The sequence below is a fragment of the Mobula hypostoma genome, chromosome 23 (genome assembly GCF_963921235.1).
Source record: "Mobula hypostoma chromosome 23, sMobHyp1.1, whole genome shotgun sequence".
NCBI lineage: Eukaryota > Metazoa > Chordata > Chondrichthyes > Myliobatiformes > Myliobatidae > Mobula > Mobula hypostoma.
Window position 1 is genome coordinate 6,829,435 of NC_086119.1, and position 27,556 is coordinate 6,856,990.

General features: G+C 39.5%; 1 protein-coding gene across 1 annotated transcript in view; it reads right to left on the reverse strand.

Annotated features, from left to right (window-relative positions):
* The window catches only part of brip1 (BRCA1 interacting helicase 1), a 312,184-nt gene that overhangs the window by 179,200 nt on the left and 105,428 nt on the right, over positions 1 to 27,556 (reverse strand). The window contains exons 12-14 of the mRNA XM_063031229.1: positions 27,072 to 27,237; positions 25,173 to 25,310; positions 9,023 to 9,184 (exon numbers count right to left, since the gene is read on the reverse strand). Coding sequence (XP_062887299.1) covers positions 9,023 to 9,184; positions 25,173 to 25,310; positions 27,072 to 27,237 — 466 coding nt within the window. The remainder of the gene's footprint in view (positions 1 to 9,022; positions 9,185 to 25,172; positions 25,311 to 27,071; positions 27,238 to 27,556) is intronic.

Below are 27,556 nucleotides of genomic sequence, written 5' to 3' on the forward strand. Positions count from 1 at the left end.
TCCGTCAACGGAACAGAAACACTGCGGATTCAGCAGCAGCCGCGGGCAGTGGGTCCGGAGCTCCCCTGGGTCCTAATGTCCACCCACACTGAGACAGGTTAAATAAGGGCCTTGAGCATCCGCGTTTTTTAGTATCCGCAAGGGGGCCCAGAACCAATCCCCTGCGGATAAGGAGGGCCGACTGTACATATTTTTCCTACTGTCTGTGCAGACGGATTTTATGAGAGTTCAAAATAATTGTTAAGTATCATTATGTCCTCAAATACATCTTCAGTTATCCTTTACTCAAGGTGTAAAATGCGGTAACCTATAAGAAGAATATAAGTAGAGTGTTGAAAATGAAATCAACTGCTGATGAGTAGATCAGGTCTGACTATGGTATCCTCTAACCGTCCCTTTATTATATTAATAGCTTTTCATCTTCCACAAGCATCAACTCTCATTACACAAGCAACACTTTCACATTCACCATGACTGCTATGAATCATCTTAATCTCTTTGGGAAGAAATTTAATCATCCTTAATTATGTTACAATAAGTAACACCACAACAGAAACAGAAACCTATATTGCAATCCATAAACTAACCTACACAAATTAATTTTAATCCCATCAAATTTATACCTGATCTGCATTGTTTCTGTACACTAGGCCTTAGCAATCAGCAGGGCTACAAAATTAAAACCCAACCCAATCAAAACCTGAGAGTGAAGACTTCATTTTCTGCTAAACAGCAAGTTTCAATTCTTGCCAAGAGTCCTATGCCAGTATGCAATATAGCACACTCCCATTTGACCCTGAGGGCCTCTGATCCCAATGTTTCAGCATCCATATACCTAGCTTTTAAACCTTAGTCTCATCTCTGAAGTACAAACTGGTTTATTCATAAGGAAGCAACCTAAGGGCCTATTAATATTTCCCCCCTCAAAGTCAATCCTATTCAAAACCAACATGTAACTGACCTCTTACACCTTGATAAAGAAGCCATATTCTAGGCTATTTACCTCAAATTCTACGCCTAATAAAAACTAATTTTTCTTAATATGATCTCAAATTTTAAGCCAAACAGAAAAAAATGTCTGAGAAGCAAGGAACGTAGAAACCAGAAAATGTTATAGGTCTGGTGAAAGACTGATTTGTCAGCAACACACTGCTGATCATAATTTAATTAGAATACAGAGGCAATAGGTTTTTGTGGGCTACAAATAGGACTGTTTAATATAAGTTTTATTAAGACTATAAAGTTCCACATTACTGTGCAGAGAGATAAACACTAACATATTTTCTCTACCATCTTAACCATATCTACTCACTGATGAAAATTCAACTTTAATTCAGGCCTTAATAATTTGATGTTCTGGAATATAACAATTTTTTATTCTATTATGCCAATTGTGGAATTACAAGTGGAACAAAAGAAATTGCAATCAGCTGGCATTGAAACTATCTTTACAGCAATGTACAAAAAGACAATTATTCATTTAGTCTCTCTTTCAAAAACTACCATCATCATTCAGTAAATTATATCACTAAAAAACTATGAAGCAATACTGTAATATATAATTAGTCTATGCTTTCCAGGGAAATTTGGCTTTTCTATGTGGAATTATCATTAAGTACAGGGTCTCTCACATGCAAGTGTTACAGCACAAGATTTTAAAAGGGAATTATAGTGATCAAAAGAACAGGCTAACCAGATTCACCATTTGAGGATTCATAACTACTCCAAATCTGACTAGAAGGATGGCTGTAGTACTAATATGAGCAGGTCACAGGGAGGCATACAGCTGCAAAAGGAAACCCAGACCTCAGGATTATTTAAGAGGGACAAACTCAGGACATGTCAAGAATTATTTAGCAGAATGGTATCAATTAGTAAAAATATATCATGATGTATATAATTGTTCCTTTGATTTTTAATCATTTTGAATACTTATGAATCTTAAGAACTTAAATATCTAAGGAATTTACACCATACAATATTTTTGCAAATCCTTTGTTAGCCAATCAAACAGTAGTACAACAATTTAAGTATCATGTTTCCAAGGGTACACAACATCTAACAACAAATCAATTGCTAAGGAAATTAAGGGACAATTATTGCCATAAATATTGATTTCGCTCCTTCCAGTTCTTTTACAAATTACCCATATTATAATCTGAGTTATTCTTCAAAATACATGTGGACAAATAAGACAATTTATGTAAGTATTATCTTACAACTAACCTCCAACTCTTGGCCTTTGCAGCCATCCGATGGATCTTAACACAAACTACATTACATGACTGCACTATTTAGGATGCTTAAGTCTCAAGCTAATTCTTATTAGATCTTAACCAATTTATAGGACATCTGCTTCTGTGCACAAACCAGACAAAGTTTTAACACACTCTAGCCACAATAGAACAATTGATTTTGTTAAATATAGCAAAGTGGATTGCTTTTAATTAAATAGTTAAACATAGGCCTGGGGAATTTTATTTTAGGGCAAAATATCCCTCCATTAATTTCCACAGAAAATATTGTCAAGTCTCCCATATTAGGTCCCAGCTCTAAATACATTTTTGAGTTCCATTTTTTCAAATACATTCATTTGATGTAATAAATTAGCACTTTGATCTTCAACCAGTTACTATGTTCCAAGAACTTTCTTCTCTATTACTAAAATCCTCAAATGCCAAGTTTTTAAACATTTTATTCCTTCAGTTTTAAAATTGTTCTCATCTTCCCTAGATTTCTCTGTCCTACTTCCTGATAAAGTTTCCAAACAACTCAGCTCTATCATGAACTAATGAATTCTAACATTTCTGTTCAGGCATCATCCAATACCTGAGATTACATTTTTTGGAGGTATAGCTGTGATTCTCTTGCTTAATATTCCATAAAGTAGTAACTGAGTATCGCATTGTTACAAAACGGTAAAATTATTTTTAATTTCACATTGTCATTATAGCTTTCATCTCACCAAACATCGAAATGAAATCTCAATTCTGAATTACAAATGAGACTTGTACTCTACTTATATTGCTATCCATTCTGGAGAGACAGTACGATGGCCACAATTGAATGTAACTTCATTACAATGAGAAAAAAAAACCCACATTCTTCATTGCTAATTATTTTTGCCACTCTAGTTCAGTGCACCCCTGTAGATGTTATCAGGACAAGGACCAAGCTCGTTTGAATGCCAATCCCCAAATTCATGCTCATCATTAGATGCAAGTTGGTCCAATTACTATGGAGCCACCCTAATACGGGAACATGCCTTCAAGGACAGGGAAAAAGAGTAGCAAGTATTGGCTAGTCATTCATCTCTTCAAGTTAGACCTACAGAGCTGTTTCCATTACACCCAATCATTTCCCAATTACTACATTATAAGTATGCAAGAAATTAAACCATACAAAGCAGGAAGGTCCCAGATCCAAAGCTATACTGCTAGCTAATTTGAGCCCAAATAGTACCAGTTAAACTGCATAAACACGAGACACTGTTCAGATCCTGGAAATCTTGAGCAACACACACAAAGTCACAAAGTGGTGCAGGAACTCCGCAGCTCAGGCAGCATCTATGGAGAGGAATAAACATCTGAAACTTCAGGCCAAAACCCTTCATCAGGATCATGCCAGTTGAACTACAATTGGTTTTGATATCCCTGACTGGAAAGAAGTAAACTTGCCAGTATATCGACCTCTAATTATGATCCAGAAATTATTCCTAACAGTGTGATTTGAGGGTCTCATTGGGGACAAGGTTATGTTGGTTTTCATCATTGGATACTACATAATAATCAGCTTGATATTAGGATGGTTATTTAAATAAAAATCTACAGGAGGGCTGAATGTGAGTACCAGACCCGCCAACCGGAGGACGGTGGTGGTGGTGGGGAACTGGTGAGGTCTATTGTCCTAGGACTCGGACCTCAGTTCTGGCGTCCTGCAGGCTTCGCCACCCCCAGCTCCAGATTCAGCTCGGACCAAGGTCCTGACCCTCTCCAGACTGGGACCGCACTTACTGCTGCTGGGTCCTACCGCCCATCTTATTCCTCCACTACCCTCTTTTCTCCCCATGACTCCCAACCTTCCCTCTACCCATCATCGCCCCATAGTTTCTGCCTGCTCCTGCCCCACTGAACTTGTATCTGCCTACCTGGACTCCATTTTGTCACCCATAGTTCAGTCTCTCCCCACCTACATCTGGGATACATCCCATGCCTTCCACCTCTTCAATAACTTCCAGTTCCCCAGCCCCGACCGCTTCATTTTCACTGTGGATGTCCAATCCTTATACACCTCCATTTCCCATCAAGAAGGCCTCAAAGCCCTCCGCTACTTTCTGGACAATAGACCCCATCAGTTCCCCACCACCACTACCCTCCTACGGTTGGCAGAACTGGTTCTCACACTTAATAACTTCTCTTTTGGCTCTTCCCACTTTCTTCAGACCAAGGGTGTAGCTATGGGCACTCACATGGGCCCCAGCTATGCCTGCCTCTTCGTTGGTTATGTGGAACAGTCTGTGCTCCAAACCTATTCTGGTACTGCTCCCCAACTTTTCCTTCGCTACATTGGTGCTGCTTCCTGCACCCATGCTGAGCTCATCAATTTCATCGACTTTACTTCAAACATCCACCCAGCCCTCAAATTCACTTGGTTTATCTCGGACACTTCTCTCCCCTTTCTCGATCTCTCGGTCTCCATCTCTGGAGACAGACTGTCCACTGACATCTTCTACAAGCCCATTGACTCTCATAACTACCTCGACTATACCTCTTCCTACCCTGCCACATGCAAAAATGCCATTCCCGATTCCCAGTTCCTTCGTCTCCGCCGCATCTGCTCCGAGAATGAGGCTTTCCATTCCAGGACATCTCAAATGTCCTCTTTCTTTAAGGAACATGGTTTCCCTTCTGCCGTCATCAATGATGCCCTCACCCAGGTCTCCTCCATTTCCCGCACTTCGGCCCCATCCTCCTGCCACCACAACAGGGACAGAGTTCCCCTTCTCCTCACCTACCACCCCACCAGCCTCCGGATATAGCACATTATCCTCCGCAACTTCCGCCACCTTCAACAGGACCCCACCACTAAACACATCTTTCCCTCTCCACTCCTCTCTGCTTTCCACAGGGATCATTCCCTCCGTGACTCCTTGGTCCACACGACCCTCCCCACAGATCTCCCACCTGGCACTTATCCCTGCAAGCGTAAGTGCTACACCTGTCCCTACACCTCCTCTCTTGCCACCATTCAGGGCCCCAAACAGTCCTTCCAGGTGAGGCAACACTGCAATTGTGTATCTGTTGGGGTCATCTATTGCATCCGATGCTCACGGTGCGGCCTCCTCTACATCGGTGAAACCCAATGCAAATTGGGGGACCGCTTCGTCGAGCACCTCCACTCCATCCGCCACAACAGACAGGATCTCCCAGTTGCCACCCACTTCAACTCTGTTTCACATTCCCATTCGGATATGTCCATACATGGCCTCCTCTACTGCCATGATGAGGCTAAACTCAGGTTGGAGGAGCAACACCTCATATACTGTCTAGGTAGTCTCCAGCCCCTTGGTATGAACACTGAATTCTCCAACTTCCGGTAATTCCCTCCCCCTCCCTTCCCCTATCCCTATTTCACTCTGCTCCCTCCCCCAGCTGCCTACTACCTCCATCATGGTTCCGCCTCCTTCTACTACCCATTGTACTTTCCCCTATTCCTTCTTCACCTTTCCTGCCTATCATCTCCCTGCTTCCCCTCCCCCACCCCTTTACCTTTTCCCTTACTGGTTTTTCACCTGGAACCTACCAGCCTTCTCTTTCCCACCCTTCCCCCACCTTCTTTATAGGGCCTCTGCCCCTTCCCTCTTCAGTCCTGATGAAGAGTTCCGGCCCGAAACATCGACTGATCGTTTCCACGGATGCTGCCCAACCTGCTGAGTTCCTCCAGCATGTTGTGAGTGTAGCTCAAAACCAATGTGGTCTCAGAAAAGGCAATTTATACTATTCTATAATAATGGTTGAGCTTTTACTCTTGTGCGATTTTTTCCTGAACTAATACTATCTTTTAACTCCTCTAAATAATCAGAAATCAATTATTTTTCCCTTCAGTTTTGTTTTCTAACTCAAAGGTAAATTAGTTTGAAAAGGGGATAAAACTGGGTGAAGAAAACAAATAAAAATTAAAGCTTATCTTTTATAGAAACCAATGGTAAGTTATTTAACAATAATTAAAGAAAAATATTCAGATCATCAGAGAAGAAGTACAAGAGCCCAAAGGCACACACTCACTGTTTTACGAACAGCTTCTTCCCTTCTGCCAGCAGATTTTTGAACAAACAATCGACACTACCTCACTATTTTCGCTCTCTTTTTGCACTACTTATTTAATTTAAAATATTTATATTATAATTTATAGTACATTTTATATATAGCACTGTGCTGCTGCCTCAAAACAACAAATTTCACAGCATACGTCAGTGATAATAAATCTGATTCTGATCACTTTGTGTTGCCCTGCAGGAAGATATTTCCGGTGTTTAAGAGCTCTAATGTCCAACAGCAAGCAACTGAATCATGCTTTGATATAAAAACATAAGGGAGGAAGCAAGGTACAGCAGTTTCCCTTTCAGCTGTTTGAATTTGTTCCACTTTTCCAGTGAGATTATGGCCGAGCAAAATCTAAACTCTATTTATCCCTCTCAGTTCTTCTTTACATTTGTGCATGATGGCAAAGTAGTTCAAGGTGCACAAAACTGTTTTGCCAAAAATCATCAGAATCTGATATATCAGTGTCAGGATTATCTAGTCACAACATTCAATGTGTCACTTTCTAACATACATTCTGTATATAGTGTACAACAAGCCTTGTAATACACAAACACAGAGAAAGACCACCCATTTAAAGTGAAAATCATTGCTGGTCCCAACAGTAAAATTAATCATGAAAACATGACCACCCATGTTAGAGGACCACCCTCAGTCCCCAAAGTTGCTGTTATAAAATGCTGCTCACTAGACTTGTTAATTTTTAGCTCTGTTCCATAAATATATAAAGAGAACATCAATCCTAAATACAGTATATTTAGTTTAATAAAATGTCCACTACTAAAAGTATATTGTAAAAAAATTCAAATGCAGTCCAAGTTTAAAGATCTACTAAAAAGCATCCTGCAACTTGACCTTCTTTGATTACCAGAATAATAAGGTTTGATGCTCATGGGAATTCATAATCACAGAAAGGACTTTATTAGTTTTACTTTAGAGCAATTTCTTGTAGTTTATTTTTCAATGGCTCATAACTTCAAATTTTAAAAAAAGACCTCTTCTTTATATTTTTTTATTCATTTTTGCACTATTTTACATATGTGAATGAAAATGGAACACTTCTCCACTTTTTCCTCTTTTCTGTATCACTTCCAAGTCAGCCTTACAGAAATCAGACAAAAGATTAAAACTGCATGAATACTGCCACCTATTTCACTTAGTTTGCTTCTGGTTTCTCTGGCTTAAGGAGATAATTTAGTACCAATTTGTGCAAATTATGGGCACTTTTTAATAGCCACATGAAATTGATGTCAAAGTATCCATAGACACTCTTTGAATAAAGACAAAAGAGACTGCAGATGCAGCTTAAACTGCACCATAAATGATGAGTAGATCTGCAGAGACCAGCTTGCAACAAGTCACCACACTCCGGTGCCATCTTGCCTCACGAGTACTGGAACTAGAAGAGAAAAAAGAACATTGGAAGAAATCGGCAGGTCAAGTAGCATCTGTGGAGGTAAAATGTGCAAGTTGACATTTTAGTCCAGCTGCAGGGTGTCAATCTGAAATATCCATTTATGGCTTTTGCCTCCACAGATGCTGCTTGATCCACTGAGTTTTTCCAGCATTCTATTTTCTGTTTTAACTCAATAAATATGGCTTTTGTGTACCAGAGAGTATATTTGTACTTGAATTTCCAGGGCACGGTACGTTGCAAACCAAAATCGGCAAATAGGATAAGTAAAGATGGGCACTTGATAATCAGCATTGACATGGCAGGCCAAAGAGCCTGTTTTGAACTGTACAACTATGTTTATTTCACAACCACCTAGACTAAATTCAAACAACTCATTCTTAAAAGCTTGTATTGCAAATTAGATGCTATGTCTCTGCTAGTTCGGTTATTCAATCTTTTTCTAGCTACAATATGTGCTATTTTCCTTAAATGTCTGCTTTATGAAAGAAGATGGAACTTGAGAATATACTCTAGTAAATCGCTGCTTGCCCTCCAACAGTGAATACTGAGCAATTCTTCCCAATTTTTACAAAATTTACTATTCGATAAACTGTTTCTCCTCCTATGATAGCTTTGCATACAGCACCAAAATTACTCATTGAACAGATGTGACTAGAATAACTCACAGTATTAAAAATCATTTTATTGACGTCAGCACTTTGGCCTATACCAAAAGTAAGCCAGAAAACAGAAGTCTGCAGCTGTACTCAGGTATACTAAAATCTTTCAACATGGCTGCCCCTTATTTCTGTTGAGTCGATTTATAAAAACAGACAAAAATTGTGTCTGATGTTCCAAAGAACCCAGAATCACTGTAAAAACACAGCTTTACTTTAAAGTCATTTTGATATTTTACAATAATCCTTTACGTCAGTTTAACTGAAATATTTATTTCATGTATAAAATATTCTGTACACCCATTGGGCTTTGGAAAAATAGCTAATAATAATTTAGCATTCTACTTGTATTTAAGTACAACGACATTTTGTAATAACAATTAACTGATTTCACCATACAAAATAGCATAACATAGTTAGAAAGTTGATCATTTACAGTCTATAATACTTTGTAAAGGTTCAAAATAATGGAAGTGGTATCTTGTACCATCATAAACATGTCAAGTCAATGATTTGCATAGTTGTGGAATCATTAGAACGATATACTAAGCTGGAGCATACTGCAAAGCTATTTGTTTATTAGTAAAATACCAATTATGTCTCTTATCTCATGGTTATTATTCTGTTACCTTGTAGGAAGCCAGAAAGCAGAGTACACCCTGAGTGATAACTTGGCAAATCTTCAGCAGCAAATCTCCAACCTCATCCTGGAACTCAAACGTCTCAGTATGTTGGAAAGTAGCGCAGAGTTTTCGTCCAGTTGGTCCCATTCCAATTGTTCCTACCCAGACCTAGGGTACAACGGTGGTATAAGAATTCATAATGATATCCAGATAGTTCAATATAAATGTAAACATTTTCTTAATTCCCCCCCTTCCACCCACCATCTAAAAAAACACCAGAAATCAAAAATAGAGCACAATGTAAATCACTACACAATACTAATTTTCCAGAGGTAAAAGGAGGATTCTGTCACTTAATTAAACAATCATATTATTGACAGTTTAACAGAGCAATAATGAGGCCAAAGCTCAATGTGATAGAAATCAGAAAAGCTGGCAATACTAAACATATCAGGCAGCATCTGTGGAGTGAGAAACAGAATTGTTGTTTCAGATCAATGACCTTCCGCTCGAAGCATTATTTCCAATTTTCATGCAAATTGTCCATCTGTAATTTAATCAAGGCTCATACGATTACTATATTATACATAAATAATAATATGTAAATAACATCCTCTGACCAACACACCCAGCAACTTTCTTTGCCTGACCAATGTTTTCTCAACCAACCCAAGTGAGATGTATTATTTAATGAATATGGGTGTACAAAACATTTGCACTGTTTCACTCACAGAAAAGAGAAAATCTGCAGATGCTGGAAATCCAAGCAACATACACAAAGCGCTGGAGGAACTCAGCAGGCCAGGCAGTGTGGCCTCATCGTGACAGTAGAGGAGACCGTGGATTTACATATGGGAATGGGAATAGGAAGTAGCCTGCCCCTACAACTTCTCCCTCACTACCATTCAGGGCCCCAAATAGTCCTTCCAGGTGGGGCAACACTTCACCTGTGAGTCTATTGGGGTCATATACTGCATCTGGTGCTCCCAGTATGGCCTCCTGTATGTCGGTGAAATCTGACATAGATGAGAGACCACTTCACGGAGCACCTACGCTCTGCCCGCCAGAAGAGGCGGGATCTCCCAGTGGTCACCCATTTTAAATCCATTTCCCATTCTGATATGTCAATCCATGGCCACCTCTACTGTCATGATCAGGCCACACGCAGGTTGGAGAAACCACACCTTATATTCCGTCTGGGTAACCTCCATCCTGATGGCATGAACGTTGATTTCTCGAACTTCTGGAAGTGCCCTCCCACCGCTTTTGCCATTCCCCATCCCCTTTTCCCTCTCTCAACTTATCTCGTTGCCAGCCCATCGCCTCCTTCTAGCGCTTCTACCCCACACTTTTCTTTACTTTCATGGCCTTCTGTCCTCTCCTACCAGACACCCCCTTCTCCAGCCCTATATCTTTTTCATTAATCAATTTCCCAGCTCCTTAACTTCATCCCTCCCCCTCCTGATTTCACCTATCACCTTGTGTTTTACTCTCCCCTCCCCCCACCTTCCAAATCTACTTCTCATCTTTTATTCTCCAGTCCTGTCAAAGGGTCTCGGCCCAAAACATCGACTGTACTTTTTTCCGTAGATGCTGCCTGGCCTGCTGCGTTCCTCCAGCATTTTGTGTGTGTTGCACTGTTTCCCTTATGCATTATCCTGTCCTGTACTGTCAGCCACTTGCTATTCTTTTCCCATGTATGTTCCTACAAATTATGTCAATTCCCATCCTTCAACATTTAGTACAACATCTGTGGTGTACCTGTTGACCATCTTCCATTGTGATACCTTCTATGGAGCAAACCCCTGACAAAGATGAATGGATTGAATTATTGTAACTTGGTATAAACCACACTGCAGATTTACAATAAGCCAAGCACTAAATAAACCAACCTTCATCACTCTGGTCATTTTGTGGCTATGGTAAAACACAAATAATACCATTTATTGTCAAGGATTGTCTTCTCATCAAACTCAGCAATGGTATTACAATACAGAATTCAGTAAATGATGACGCTATCACTTGGCTGTGAATATTTATTTAATAAATAAACACTTGGTCAAATTAAACCAGATTTAAAGTGATGGAGGACATTCTGCTTGAAGAAAGAGGATGGATTCAAAAAATATCATGATCAGTTAAGTAAATCTGTGGGAACAGCGTAAAACAATATTGTCATGATCTCTTGGAAGAGAAGAGAAAACTTTGGCTTTAGCTTAACACAATGAAAATAAACTGAACGAGGAACACAACGAACCATAACTCATGGGAAGAGAATATAATCCTATCTAAAGTGCCTAAATATATTTGATTTATATTCTTTAGAGGTTAAAAGAATGAGGGGTGATGTTACTGAAAAATGTAAGAACCATAGGAAGCATGACATGCTATTATGTTTCCAATAAACGGTCACCGTTGCAAGATTAGGAGATGGTTAATTAAAATGAGTTAAATAGGAACTTCTTGCAGAGATTAGTGAATCTCCGGAACTCTCCACCTTAGTTGTTGAGAGCAGATCATTGGGAATATGTAAAGAGCAGCTAAATTCATTTTTGAAAAAGAAAATCAGGGAGTTGTGCACGACAGGAAATTCACACAGAAAAGGAGATGAGGCCTGGAACCAATTAGCCAAGATCACATTGAACGGCAGAGCAGGCTTGAAGGGTCTAATTCTCCTCATATTATCTTAACTGCCTAAACATGCTAAATAAGTCAAAATGCTGCCCAAACAGCGTTGAGGATGTGCTCCCCAGAAATGATAGCATTAATGGAATTAGTATTAAAAAGAATCATTATAATATTCCAGACTGATTCACGAGTAAGAACACTGTTGTTGCAGGAACTAGGCATACACCCCCATTCTCCCCATCACTACACCATATCATGTCAGAAACTTGGCACAAATCCCTAAACGTATCCACAGAATTGTCAAGAATATGGTATAGATCCCTGTTCTCCATGCTGGAACTCCCGCAGCAATAAATTACCCATAGCTCTCTCTGGAGAGGCTACCTACAAGGGTTGAGGAAAGCAGGGCAACTGATCAGTGCTGAGATGTGAATGTGAGTTATTGCTGGGATGCAATGGTTGCTCCACTGATTGTACAGTCTCTCATCATCTCCTATTGGATATGATGGAAACAGCATCAGCCTCTCTCTTTATCTGGCCATGCAGCTCTCCCCAAACCAGAGATTCCTCACTTGGAATTAGCTCAATAGCTAGTGACCACTGTTGAGCTTGGCATCATACAGAAGACTCAGGTTAGGGAGAGGAAACAGTAATTTCCATCACATCCAACAGGAGGCGAACAAAGCTATCATGGGATTCAGGGCAGTCTGCCATCACAAAGCAGGTGTTGATCTGTGACCACCCCCCCCCCCACCACTAATAGTCCATACTCATTATGCAGAACCTAAGCCCCACAACTAGGCACTGAGCAGCCACACCATTCACCAGAGTCCACTTGACATCAAACTTCACAGATTGCCTCTCCACATGGAACCATGGGTAATTGTTGCTGGAGCATCAATAGGGAGATCATGAACTCACATCAGTATCCTAGCACAGCAGTGCACAGTAGCAAGTGGGAGGTTTGCACCAGCTTCCCAACATAACAGTGGAAAATCTCAAATAAGTTTGTGCGTATACACACACACACACACACACACATATATAATTTATTTATTTATCTATTAATTATGGAGTTTGGGGACATGGAAAGCAGACGTACAGGAATGTTCAGACTTCAGGACAAATCTGTGTTTTACAGGGTAGTGCCAAATGGAAAACTAATATAGATCTCAGTTTATTTTCTCATCTCTCGACGAATAATGTTGAACCAAAGTATCAAAACTAACCTCTCTATGGCATTCTATTAGTTATACCCAAGACGTAATCTGTTAATTTTTGATATTCAATAAGCGACAATGTATTATTTATCTATATTATTGCTTGTGTTATTATAAATTATCTTAACCCTCCCTCAAATGGGAGAATAGCTTATGTGACATCAAACCACATGCATTTAATCCTGGCAAGTGCTGTCAGCTGATATGTTGGCACATCTGGAATATGTTGGGAAGCTTGGAGTTCTTCCCAGTAGTTACCCATTAACATATCTAGAAAGTGTTCATGGGACTTGACCATAACATATTTTCGGGTCAATGTAAACCACGACAATAGGTACACACTGATTGTTTAAAATAAAGGAACTCTTAGAAGGTAGTGATCATAATATGATAGAAATCATACTGTAATTTGAGAGAGAGAAGCTAAAGTCAAATGCATTAGTAATACAGAGGAGTAAAGAGAATTACAGAGGCATGAAAGAGGAGCTTGGCGAATTTGACTGGAAGGGAACACTCGTAGGGATGATGGCAGGGCAGCAACGGCTGCAGTTTCTGAGAGCAATTCAGAAGGCACAGGATAGATACATCCCAAAGAAGTATTCTAAAGGCAGGATGGTACAACCATGGCTGACAAGGGAAATCAGAGCCAACATAAAAGCAAAAGAGAGGGCATATAATAGAGCAAAAATTAGTGGGAAATTAGAGGATTAGGAAGCTTTTAAAAACCAACATAAAGCAACTAAAAAAGCCATAAGGAGGAAAAAGATGGAATACGAAAGCTATCCAGCCAATAATATTACAGAGGATACCAAAAGCTTCTTCAGCTATATCAAGAGTAAAAGAGAGGGGAGGGTAGATATCGGACTGCTGGAAAATGATGCTGAAGAGGTAGTAATGGGGGACAAGGAAATGGCAGACGAACTGAAATAAGTATTAATCATTAGTCCTCACTGTGGAAGACACTAGCAGTATGCCAGACGTTCAAGAGTGCCAGGGGGCAGAAATGAGTGAAGTTGCCATTACTAGGGAGAAGGGTGCTTGAGAAACTGACAGGTCTGAAGGTATATAAATCACCTGGACCAGATGGTCTACACCAGAGTTCTAAAAGAGATGGCTGAAGAGATTGTGGAGGCATTAGCAATAATCTTTCAAGAAACAAATGTTTCTGGCATGGGTTCAAAGGACTGGAAAATTGCAACTGGCACTCCACTCTTCAAGGGAAAGAAGCAGAAGAAAGGAAATTATAAGCCATTTAGTCTGACCTCAGTGGTTGGGAAGATAGAACATAGAACATAGAATAGTACAGCACAGTACAGGCCCTTTGGCCCACAATGTTGTGCCAACCCTCAAAACCTGCCTCCCATATAAGCCCCCAACTTAAATTCCTCCATATACCTGTCTAGTAGTCTCTTAAATTTCACTAGTGTATTTGCCTCCACCACTGACACAGGCAGTGTATTCCACACACCAACCACTCTCTGAGTAAAAAACCTTCCTTTAATATCCCCCTTGAACTACCCACCCCTTACCTTAAAGCCATGTGCTCTTGTATTGAGCAGAGGTGCCCTGGGGAAGAGGCGCTGGCTATCCACTCTATCTATTCCTCTTATTATCTTGTACACCTCTATCATGTCTCCTCTCATTCTCCTTCTCTCCAAAGAGTAAAGCCCTAGCTCCCTTAAGATATTGGAGTTTATTGTTAAGGATGTGGTTTTGAGGTACTGAGAGGCACATGATAAAACAGGCCGTAGTCAGCATGGTTTCCTTAAGGGAAAAATTTGACTGACAAATCTGTTGGAATTCTTTGAAGACATAACAAGCAGGATAGACAAAGGAGAATCAGTTGGTGCTGGATACTTGGATTTTTAGAAGGTCTTTAACAAGGTGCCACACATGAGACTGCTTAACAAGTTAAAAACCAATAGTATTACAGGAAAGATACTACCATGGATAGAACATTAACTGACTGGCAGGAGTCAAAGAGAGGGAAAAAAGGGAGTCTTTTCTGGTTGGCTGCCTGCCAGTACCTAGTGATGTTCTATTGGGGTCTGTGTCGGGACTGCTTCTTTTTTATGTTATATGTCAATGGTCTGAATGACAGAATTGATGGCTTTGTGGCCAAGTTTGCAAATGATACGAAGGCAGGTGGAGGGGCAGGTGGTGCTGAGGAAGCAGAGAGGCTGCAGAAGGTCTTAGACAGATTAGGAAAATGGGCAAATAAGTGTCAGATGGAATACAGTGTCAGGAAGTGTATGGTCATGCACTTTGTAGAAGAAATAAAAACAGACAATTTTCTAAATGGAGAGAAAACTCCAAAATCTGAGGTGCAAAAGCAATTGGGAGTTCTCAAAAAGGATTCCCTAAAGGATGACTTGCAGGTTGAGTCAGTGGTGAGGAAGGCAAATGAGATGTTAGCATCCATTTTGAGGACTAGAATATGAAAGCAAGGATGTAATGTTGAGGCCTCACTTGGAGTATTATGAGCAGTTTAGGGCCCCTTATCTAAGAAAGGTTGTACTGACATTGAAGAGGGCTCAAAGGAGAATCACGAAAATGATTCTGGGATTTAAAGGCTTGTCATATGAGCGTTTGATGGCTCTGGGCCTCTACTACTAATTCAGAAGAATCAGGGAGGATCTCATTGAAACCTATCAAATGTTGAAAGGCCTCAATAGAGTTGGATAGATGTGGAGAGGAGGTCCAGGACCAGAGGACACAATCTCAGAATAAAGGGATGTCCATTTAGAAAGGAAGTGAGAAGGAATTTCTTTAGCTAGAGAATGGTGAATCTGTGGAATTTATTGCCACAGACAGTCATGGAGGCCAAGTCATTGGATATATATTGCCTACCAAAACAACAGGTCTACAACAGATGCTATCTCATTGGCTCTTCACATAACCCTGGAATATCAGGACAGCAAAGATGCATACTTCAGGCTGCTCTTTATCGATTACAGCTTGGCATTTAATACCATCATCCCCTCTAAACTAATCAGTAAACTCCAAGACCTGGGCCTCAATACCCCCTTGTGCAACTGAATCCTGGATTTCTTCACCTGTAGATCCCAGTCAATTTGGATTGGCAAAAACAACTCCTCCTCAATCTCCATCAGCACAGGAGCACCACAGGGATGTGTACTAAGCCCCCTATTCTACTCACTTTACACCTCTGACTGTGTGGCTAAGTACAGTTCCAACACCATATACATGTTTGCTGATGACGTCACTGTTGTGGGCTGTATCAAAGGTACATTCAGGAGGGAGGTGGAAAATTTGCCTGAGTGATGTAACAAAAACAAACTCTCTCACTCAGTGTCAATAAGACCAAGGAACTGATTGTAGACTTCAGGAGAGGAAGACCAGAGGTCCATCAGCTAGTAATCATCGGAGGATCAGAGTTGGAGAGGGTCAGTAACTTTAAATTCTTGGGTGTCACCATCTCAAAAGGACCTGTCTGGGCCCATCATATAACTATAATTGCAAAGAAAGCACAACAGCGCTGCTTCTTCCTCAGGAGTCTGCAGAGATTCAACATGTCATCAAAAACCTTGGAAAACTTTTCTAGATGAGTGTGGAAAGTGTGCTGACTGGCTGCACTTCAGTCTGGTATGGGAACACCAATGCCTTTCAGTCGAAAATCCGACAAAAGATGTAGTGAATACAGCCCAGCAGATCACGGTAAAACCCTCCCAACCATTGAGCACATCTACAAGAAATGTTGCCATAGAAAAGCAGCATTCAACATCAAAGATTTTCACCACCCAGGTCATGCTCTTTTCTCACTGCTGCCATCAGATAGAAGGTAACAGTGATTCACACCACCAAGTTCAAGAACAGTTATTACCCTCAACCATCAAGCTCTTGAACAAAAGGGGTTTAAATACACTCATTTAAGGACTCTTTTATCTTGTTATTTCATGCTTGTTATTTATTGCTATTTATTTATTATCTGCATTTACACAGCTTGTGTACAGTTCCTGAAGTTTACAGTTTACATATCCTGTTTCGTTACTGTGAAATATGCCTGCAGAAAAAATCTCAGGGTAATACTTAGTGACATGCATGTACTCCCGATAATTTTTACTTTGAACTTTGACGTTTGATATTTAAGACAGAGGCTACAGATTCTTGATCAGTCAGGGCATGAAGGGTTATGGGGAGAAGGCAAGAGATTGGGGCTGAGGGGTAAATGGATCAGTCATAACGAAATGGCGAGCAGACTCGACGGGCCAAATGGCCTAATTCTGCTCCTATATTTTATAGTCGTATGATATTGTGCTTGCCTCTAATACCAAGGAATAAGCTTAAATTTGATTTTTTTCCCTTGTAAATCAAGTTTTATGTGGCTTAAGAAATCGTTCCATTTACCTTGTACAAAAGTACATTTAGTTATTAAAATAAACTAAATGAATATAATGTTCTGCATAATAATGACCTAGTTGTAGGAAGCATGTAAGGAAATGACAGTATTAACAGATAATGAAATTTAATTTAAATCATTACTGCTTTCCAGTGGTGAAGTAGTTAAGGTAACTAACAGGCAATGCATTTCTCAGCTACACAAATGTAACATAACCTTCTGTATTATATTGTACAGATCTAATGGAGCAAAACTTAAGACATTATGAGGCTAACTTTTCTGCTAATAACCACTGTTTAACTCATAAAGTGGTACTTCAGCACTGATGTTGACTGATAATTTGCAGATGTACAGGTAATTTCCTAACTGCTGACATTTAAACTAGAGCTGTAACGAAGTGTGATTTTTATTTAGCTTTGAAGCTTTAACTGTAAAAGATAATGAAGCTTTGAAAGCCATTTTAAGTTAAGATTCAGTGGGATATACAAGATCAGGAATGAACGGGAAAAAGCATCATGAATGCAGAGCACAAGGGCCAATATGCAAAAAGTCAGAAATATACAGCAACATGATCTTTCAGCTGATATATTAGCTTTAGCATTAGCTTTCAACAAAATAAAGCAGTCTTGATTCAATTCTAATGAAACATCAAACTTTAGAAGCAACTATTCAGAGCAACTCAACATTGTTACAATTAGAAAAAAAAACTTTTCATGGCTGAACCTGTTTACAAGTTTTCGCCAAACACCTTCCAGGATGAATTCTTCAGATCCAAAACTATATTAAATCCATCATCTTATTACAGTGAACTTTAAAGTTTTATGGCATTGTTCAAGAATAACAAAAGTTCCTCATTCTTTTTTCAAATGGAAACAAATTACCTCAATACTCATCACATTAATATCTACTTGAATCATAAGAACAGCTATCATGTTTGCCTGTGCTGAAGAACTTAGAAAATTACACATTTCATAGACCTAAAGCACTTTCGGACACTTCTCAGAAGAGCATTCAGCTACTCTGAGAATCAACATTTTAATTCTAGAAGAATTCCAGCATTACTTACTTTTCAACTTTCTCCTGAATGTGCCTCACTACTCTAATCATTCCATGGCCATCTTTTCAAGCAGAATAGCAAATAACCCACTATTTCATCAATGCATCATTAATCCAATAATACTGTTGCTATCCTACACAAATGTATCCAGAAATTTGTTTTACACAGCACTGAAGTACATACCAGGAGGACAACATATGCCAAGATTGATGTTAGCATTAAATCTATAATTTTATTAAATAATATTTTTACACTTCATCCTACGGAGCAACGTAAGAATGCCTACTTATTTTGTTGATTCCCAAGTGTGATCATCTTCAGAGGAAAATTAATGCACTATTTACATATGTAACTTATTAATCTTGTGTTGCAAGATCCACAAAAAGATACATATTTTAAGTTTTAATTTGAGAAAACTGAACTGATTATTTCTTTAACAAAAGTGGCTTACAATTTTTATTATTAATTTTATTTTGTACATTATCAAAGTAGGATTATTTCCCTCTGCAAGAAATGACAGAGGAAATGAGTGGATTGCATCTCTATGCTGATCATTCACTGAATGGTATAGTAGTGAACAAGCACGTGTGTAATCTATCTTATCTTATAACGAGTGTGCTCATTATTCAACTATTTTCACCCTAACCTGAACTGAATGTTACTTTAAGGATGCAATAGCTCAGATTCAGGCCGACATTCCTAAATAACTGCTCTTGGAATACAAGCATAATGCTGGTAGCTCCCTCTTTTTAGAATCAATTAAAGTACAGCAGAGAATTGTTAAAAAGTTCACTTGATCTAATACTTACAGCAAAATCAACAATCCCAGAAGATGCCCTTACTTTCTAAGTACCGCTATGTAATGTTATTGAAGCAGAACATTTTATATGCAAATTTTAAGAGCACATATCTTAATTTTATTGCCAACCATGCTATCTGTTCCTATATGCATTGCCTTGGTGGTCTCCCAGTCAATTTTCTACACTAACATTTTGCAGACGAGTGCAATTTTCACCCCCAGCTTGCTTTGATCTAATGCAGTATTTATTAATAAGGTTTAAATAAGAGCTAAGTACACATATGTTCTGTTCTGCATAAAATGTGCTCTGTTCATTATTTCAGTTAACCAAAATAAAGAATGCTATTAGTGGGCCTCACCAGATGGCATAATCTCAAGTTAAAAAACATAAAACTAATGAAGTCTCAAACATTCCTGTGGTGCATCTATATAATGTAGATCTTTGAACTTATTTAATGAGTTGTGTGTATAGACTATATCCATGATTTGTTCCTAGTCACTTAACTCTTTCACCAATCCAGTGGCATGTATAACTAGACAAATTGATTCCAAACCTAAAGCCTTAGTACTATATTTAATTTAATTTAGTGCATATCGCAGAGACAAAATAATTCCTAGATCTCCAAATGCATTTTTGGAAACCTACCTTAGATAAATACAGACAACCCAATATTATCGTTATTGAGGTTATTTTATTTTATTTTATTCAGAGATGCCATGCAGAACAGTCCCTACCAGTCCAACAAGTCATACTGCCCAGCACCCCACCTACTTAACCCTAGCCTAATCACAAGACAATTTACAATGACCTATTATCCTACTAACAGGTATGTTTTTGACTGTGAGAGAAAACCAGAGCACCCTAAGAAAACTCACACACTCATAGAAAGAATATACAAACCTCTTACATACAGCGCTGGAACTGAATGCCGACACCCAAGCTGTAATAGCGTCATGCTAATCACTACACTATCGTGGAAATTTGCCCTGACAGAATTCACAAACAACTAGCCAAAATTTTGAGATATTAAATAAAATTTGCTCCAATGGAACTTGTGTGAATAAAATCTTATTTTTAACTGGAAGATCATGTGGCTGCATTATGGAAAATCACTCCCCCAACCCTCTCCTCCACAACATCTTTGCACAGAACATTTTTCTCGAATCATTCAGTTAAATACAATTTAAATTAACTTCTCACATCAGATATATTTGTGCAGTATAGTTAAGTTGAATCAATAAGACAGGATTGCTTACTGCTAAGCAAAAGCAAAGTTCTCTGTGAAAAGCACTGTTTCCTCCACACTCCACGTGACTACTAAGTCATCAGTATAAATGTATCCACCAGGAAATATTCAATGTTTGAAGTATAATGTACAATGACTATTTAATTTCAATTCAAACATTTGTAATGCCCTGGTCATGATTTTTACTGCTAATGCTGCAGGGTATTTCACTTAGTAGCTTTCTAGCAAAGCAGTGGGCCCTGCTGGTGGAATGTTTGGGTTTCAGCCAAAGATAAGGGGAAATGATGTTCAACATAGGAATGTTGTGTCAGCCAATCAAGATAGTGGAAATAGGAGGTTTTAGAGAGGGTTGGGTGGAGAGAGCTTTTCTGAAGGACACTGGTGGGGTTCAAGGTCATTTGGCGGAGCTACAGGTAGGACAGGAGGGAAGAATGGAAATAGTTACATTCGGACACGTCTCATTAGCGGGACAGAAGCATGGTAGCATTGTGTATTCCAGGGACCAGCTGATTGAGCTTATGCCGACCGGTTTAGCGAGCAGAGTGGCGGACACCCCCGCTGAAATCTGGAGGAAAACACACACAGGATGCAGAGGGGGATCAAAAAGGCGAGGAAAGAGGACCGAGTCGAGACAACAGAGACTTATGGAGAAGAGGAGTTCCGTGGGTAATAAAATGGACGAGTTCACGGTGCTAGCCAGGCATCAGAGAACATTTTGGGAGTGCAGTGTTATGTGTTTCACTGGAACGGGGCTGCACGAGGACATACCCGATCAAAACTTCTCCATGGACGGCTTCCAGACTGTTTGGGCTGACCGTAAGTGCACTGAGAGCAGTAAGCGTAAAGGAGTTGGGTGCTTACTGTTCTGGTTAACAACAGATGGTGCAATCCGGGTCATATTACGATCGAGGAATGTGTTTGTAGACCGGATATTGAACTTTACTGCTGTTGGACTTCGGCCATATTCCACCGAGATACAACACTGGGCCGTACGGGAGGTTGTTCCTGCCTGTGGCCATCGAACTTTGCAGCTCCTCCCGTGGAGGGTCAGACACCCTGAGCCAATAGGCTGGTCCTGGACATATTTTCCATCTGGCATAGTTTGCACTTTGTTGCTTGATTATTTGTTGTTTTTGTATTGCTATATTTATGCTCTATTCTTGGTTGGTGCGGCTGTAACGAAACCCAATTTCCCTTGGGATCAATAAAGTACATCTATCTATCTATCTAAGATGGCTGAGAATGCCGTGGGAAGGAGCAACCCTGTTGCACAAAGTGTTTTGTGTAGACAAACGGCTCCAAGGAGGAAAGGCCAATACTCCCAAGAGACAGCCCATTGGTTCCAGATGGATTTCGAGTGAAGTTCAGAATGTGATGGGTGCTTTCACACAGTAAAAAGGACAACTCAAGAAGAACTCCAACTATATATGCACATTTGGACTGGGTTAACTGAAATGGGCCCTTTAATTTTTTTTTTCTTTTTTCTTTTCCTTTTTCTACTAACTGTTCCGTCAAGCTGATATTTGTAAATACACTTTCTTTATAATTGTATGCGGTGTACAATCCGTTATTTTGTGCCAACTTAAAATTGCGTATGGGCAGCATTTACACAGCATTAGCTCGAATCGAGTTTTCTTTAATTGGAACAGCACGACATTCTCTTCTGGCTGAACCCCAAATCATACCAACCCTAGACAGATATTGTTTATGAAAGGTGGCCTTCTTTCCGCTGAGTTCCCTGGCTGTTCGCAGAGCCAGCTAATGAGTCAAGTTTGCAAATGAGCCTAGTGAGGGGGTTGCACATGTAACAGTCATTTTATTAGATCTCCATCTCCTACCCAAAAAGTAAGATGGACAAGTTCCTGGCCAACAAGCAAGTCTATAATTTATAATTAGTATAAATTGTGTATCATATACATATTAGTCACAAAAGCAAAATATTGCTCATTTCACAAATGGAACAAGCTTCCAGAGGAATTAGTTAGCGCAAATACAATAAAGACATTTAAAAAGAAATTTGGGCAGATACATGAATAGGAAAAAGGTAAAGGGACATAGACCAAACAAGGGCAAATGGGATTAGCATAGCTGAGCATCTTCGTCATAATGGACAAGTTGGGCTGAAGGGTATTATTACATGTTGTGACTCTTAAGACTCAGCTAAAGTAGAAAATGCCGGAAAATACACAACACGACATCAGTCTCTGTAAAGAGAAGAGCAATGCTAATGCAAATAAAAGCATTATCAAATGACAAATAAAATGCATGCTTTCTCACATTTTGAAGCAACACAAAATAGTTACAACTAGTTTGTTATATTTATAGCAAGTAACATATTTGCTTGAATATTTCAGTAATTTTAAGCAGAAGCTATATATACATCAGGTTGCTGTTATTATTTACAACACAGTTCAACACTATCATCCCCTCACTATTAATCAACAACCTTCAAAACTTGAATATCTGTACCTCCTCTGCAACAGAACAGAATCCTTGAGTTCTTCATGAGACCACAGCAGCTTAGAAAAAACATTTCCTCCTCACTGATAATCAACACGGGAGCACCTCAAGGATCCATGCTTAGCCCAGTGCTCTCTCTGCACTGAGCACCGTATGGCTAGGTACAGCTCAAATGCCATCTATAAATTCACTGATGATGCCACAGTAAAATCTCAGATGGCAACAAGGAGCAAAATAAGTTGACTGGTTGATTGGTGTCGCCAGAACAACCTTGCACTCAACGTCAGCCAAACCAAGTAACTGTTGCAAACTTTAAGAAGGGGAAGCCAAGAGAACAGAAACCAATTCTCACTCATAGACCAGTGGTGGAAAGGGTGAGCAGTTTCAAGTTCCTGGGCTCAATAAATTGACACAATCACAAAAGTGGCAAGCCAGTGGCTATACTTCATCAGGAGTTTGAGGAGATTTGGTATATCACCAAAGACTTTAGAAACTTCTACAGATGCACAGTGGAGACCATTCTGACTAGTTGCATAACCACCTGGTATGGAGGCTCCGATGAGCATGATCTAAAGAGGCTACAGAGGATAAATTCAGCCAGCTCTACCACAGCCACAACCCTCCCCTCCGTTGAGAACCATCTTCAAAAGGCATCATCCACCATTAAGGGTCTGCACCATCCAGAACATTCCCTCTTCTCATTACTATCATTGGGGAGGACGTACAGGAACCTTAAGATCCACATTCAAGAAGATTTTTCCCCCACAGCCATCAGATATCTGTATGATCTAAAAACTCATGAATCCAACTTCACTATTCTACTTTTGCCCTATTTATTCAAATTTATCTCAGTATGTATATCGTATACAACTAGAGATTCATCTTCTTGCAAGCAGCCATAAAACAAAGAAACAACAGAATCCATGAAAAACCCCACATGACAAAGACTAATAAATAACTAATGTGCAAAAAATTAACAATAAAAAACGTAAATAGATAATACACAGAATCGCAAAGTCCCCAAAAGTGAGTCCATAGCCACGGAGTCAGTTCAGTGTTGAGGCAAGTGTAGACAGTCCAGGAACCTGATGGTAGCAGTAAGAGTAGAGGGAGAACGGTCAAAACTTTCTAATCTGGCTCAAAACTTAAATAACCTAAACATTGATTTCTTTTTCGCTCTCAGGTCCCAACAGCAATGGCCACCTGACTATGGCCATACCTGCACTTTCGAGAGTCCAGTTGCCGAATTCTTCAGGAGACTGCAAAAAAGCCAGATCATTCAAATGGTTCAAAAGTACAACTTCCAAACAGAAATTACAGGCTGCAGATTGGAGTGACCACAGTCCAGAAGAAGCATATTTAGTAGAATATGTGAGCTGTCTGCAAAACATTGCCAATATATCACCAGCACCATCTTACCAACCACATTGCAACTTATAGTTTTTTTTTATATAAATGTCTTGCATTGTATCACTGTCATAAAACAAAATTTCAGGACATATGTCAGTGATGATAAAACTGATTCTGATTCTAATAGGGAAAATTCCAAAAAAAAACAAAATATTTTCCAGCAAAGCAATTTCTTGGTAATACAAGCAACCAATAAATGTTTAACTAAGAAGTGTGAACATGCAAATATGCTCAAATAGTTACAGCTTCATATAAAAGCAGTTATAATCAGGGGCACCACGGTAGCATAGTGGTTAGCATGACACTACTAAAGCCCAGGTGTCCAATTTGGAGTTTGGAGTTCAATTCCAGTGTCCTCTGTAAGCCAAGATATACATTCCTTCCCATGTGAGCATGGGTTTCCTCTGGGTGCTCTAGTTTCCTCCTACAGTCCAAAGGCATACCAGTTATCAGGTTAATTGGTCATTGCAAATTGTCCTGTGATTAGGCTGGAGTTAAATCGGGTTGCTAAGTGATGCGGCTCAAAGAGCCAGAGGGCCTCTTCTGCACTCTATCTCTAAATAATAAAATAAATTTTAAGGAAAACAGAAAAAGATGGAAAAAGCAGGCCAGGCAGCACCTATGTAAAGAGAAAGTCTGACATTTAAAATCTGGGAAGAAGTGACTCAGACTTGAAATATTACTTGTTTTTCTTTCCATAAATTCTGTCTACTGAGTGTTTCCAGTATTTTCTGTTTTATTTCAGATTTCCAGCAGATGCATTTTTAAAAAAATTTTCATACAGCAAATGAGAATTCTGACAAAAGGGTCATAAATGCAAAACGTTGACTGGTTCTCTTTGTACAGATGCTGCCTGACTTGGTGGATTTTTGCAGCATTTTCTGGCTTTGTTTTTGATTTCAATAATTTGATAGAGGTCTTTTGCCACTTGCTCACCAAATCATCAGCTTAGAAACAAATAATTGGTCTTTTTACCTGAGAGTTATCAATTACATGATTAGCCTCCAGCTGGATACTGAACTTCACACCCAACTCGGAAGAGAATGATTCCATTGGGGACAAAGTTCCAGACGATAGAATGATTGATCTAACAACATTAAGATCTGAACAAGCCTACAGAGATAACACAAAAATAAAAACATTTTTGATTACTACTTCAATAAATAAAAAAATCAGGTGACTCTTGCTTGGTTAAAATATATTATGGGTAGCAAAATATTTAAGCATCAGAAAGTTATTATTTTGTTCTTAGGCTTGACCTCATCCTGGCAGTGAAAAAATGCAAAAAGAACAAGTGGAGAAGGCATGAGTAAGGAACTAGCAACAACGACAATGGCTGGGGTTGCAGTGATGGGTTCCCACCAGGTGATGTCGGGTTGCTAGGTAATGCGGCTCGAAGGACCAGAGGCCCTCTTCTGCGCTCTATCTCTAAATAATAAAAATTTTAAGGCAAATAGAAAAAGATGGAAAAAGCAGGCCAAGCAGCACCTGTGTAAAGCGAAAGTTTAACATTTAAAATCTGGGAAGAACACACAAGCAAGAGAACAGGACAAGATGGCAATTGAGAGAGCAAGGGGGTGAAAAAGTAGATTAAAATAACACAGCACAATGCAGAAAAATGATGCAAAATGGAAGGAGCATAGAAAAATCAGGAAGGTCAACAGGAATCAGATAATGAAGGGAAAAGCACAATAAACTAATGCATCATAAAGTTGAAACAATTGTTTACAACTGCATAGTCCAATTAAATTCTTAACTCAGGAAATACAGTTGTCTGTGCAGCATTCATTAACACCTGGAGAACATTCAGGCAAGAACAGATAGGTGATGAGTAAATTTCATGTTAAATATGATCTGGACATGGACCACCCCAACAAGAGAGAGTCTAACAAAATCTTGACATTCAACGATATTTCCATTACTGAGGACCCCAAAATCAATATCCACAAAGGGAGGAAAAGAGGTGGGCCTCCATTACATAGAAATGTAACTGCACCAATCACTTAAAATAATGTGGCTATAGAAACAGGTTGGAGACCATGTACCTGCATTAAGAAACTCACCTCCTGATTCCCAGATTCAGGCACATGACAGAACACTTCTGTCTATGTGAGCACAGCCCCAATAACAATGAAAGACCTCAACCTTAACCATAATAAAGCAGTCCATTTGACTGCTATTCACCCTTAACATCAACTCCAACCATCACTGGCTCACTGTAGCAGTAGTATGCATCTTCTATAACTTGTATGGCAGCAATCCAACAACTCTGCAACAGCACTCTGTATACCTAAAACCCCTTCCAAAGAATGGTAGATGCAGTCAAAGACCACAAACAGCAAACTCTGACTGGAAGAATAGGAGGTGAGTGGTGTGGCAGAGCAAGAGGAACCCTACCATGGACAGTCCTAAGCCAAACTGTGATTGGGCATGGAGCTAGAAACGGCATCCTGTAAAAACCCAGTGCTACAAAAATGCCAACAGAAGCTCCAAAGGCCTCATCCTCAGGAAGAGGAAGGATACACCAAGAAATGGGCTAACCTTGGGGTCAACCTGAAAATTGGCCCAGGGCAGAGGACTCTGGTGAACTGCTGTCAGCGGCCTGTGCCCCAGTGGGGGGGCGATGGGCTTAAGTAAGTAAAAGCAAGGGGCTGGCAGTATGGCAGAGTGAGAGGACTGGGAGAGGGAACAGACAGAAAACCAAGCAAAACTAAACAGGTTTCATAATAATTTCAATGCAATAGTTTGCAGCATACCTGCCATAAAAATTTGCTATCTTTAACTTGTACTCTCACCCACTGAATCACCCACCTTTCTTACTAGAAAGTGCAAAGTGACAAAAACAAAACTATACTGTTGCAAAAGCATACTCACCACTGCTGGATTTAAACACCAAAAGTTCAAGGACAGTACAGCAGACTTCTTACGTGCATTTCGCCTCTTCTGAGGCCGTACAAAGAATCCATTTTCATCAATAAAATCTGGCTGGTTGGTCCATGTATAAACCTGCTGCACTGCCACCCTATAGTCATCTGCAAAACTTTGGAAACAAGACACTACAATCAAAATGGTGATAATGTTTATCACAACAAACTTCCCCTCAAAGATCATGCAATATTCAATGTTATAAGAAAATGCAGCTTCCAAGGTATCAAATAGACTTCCATCAGCCAGAATTATTAAAAAGTGTGCCAAGTTAGAAACTGCAATCATAGACATATTTATTATATATAATATGCAATTAGATACAATTATAGTTATCTGAGAATAGAACAGGCTACAAAGTGCTTTTTACTTTGGTATACTACTATTAATAATTTAGGTAAGCAAAACCAAAACTAAACTTGCAGAAATTAATA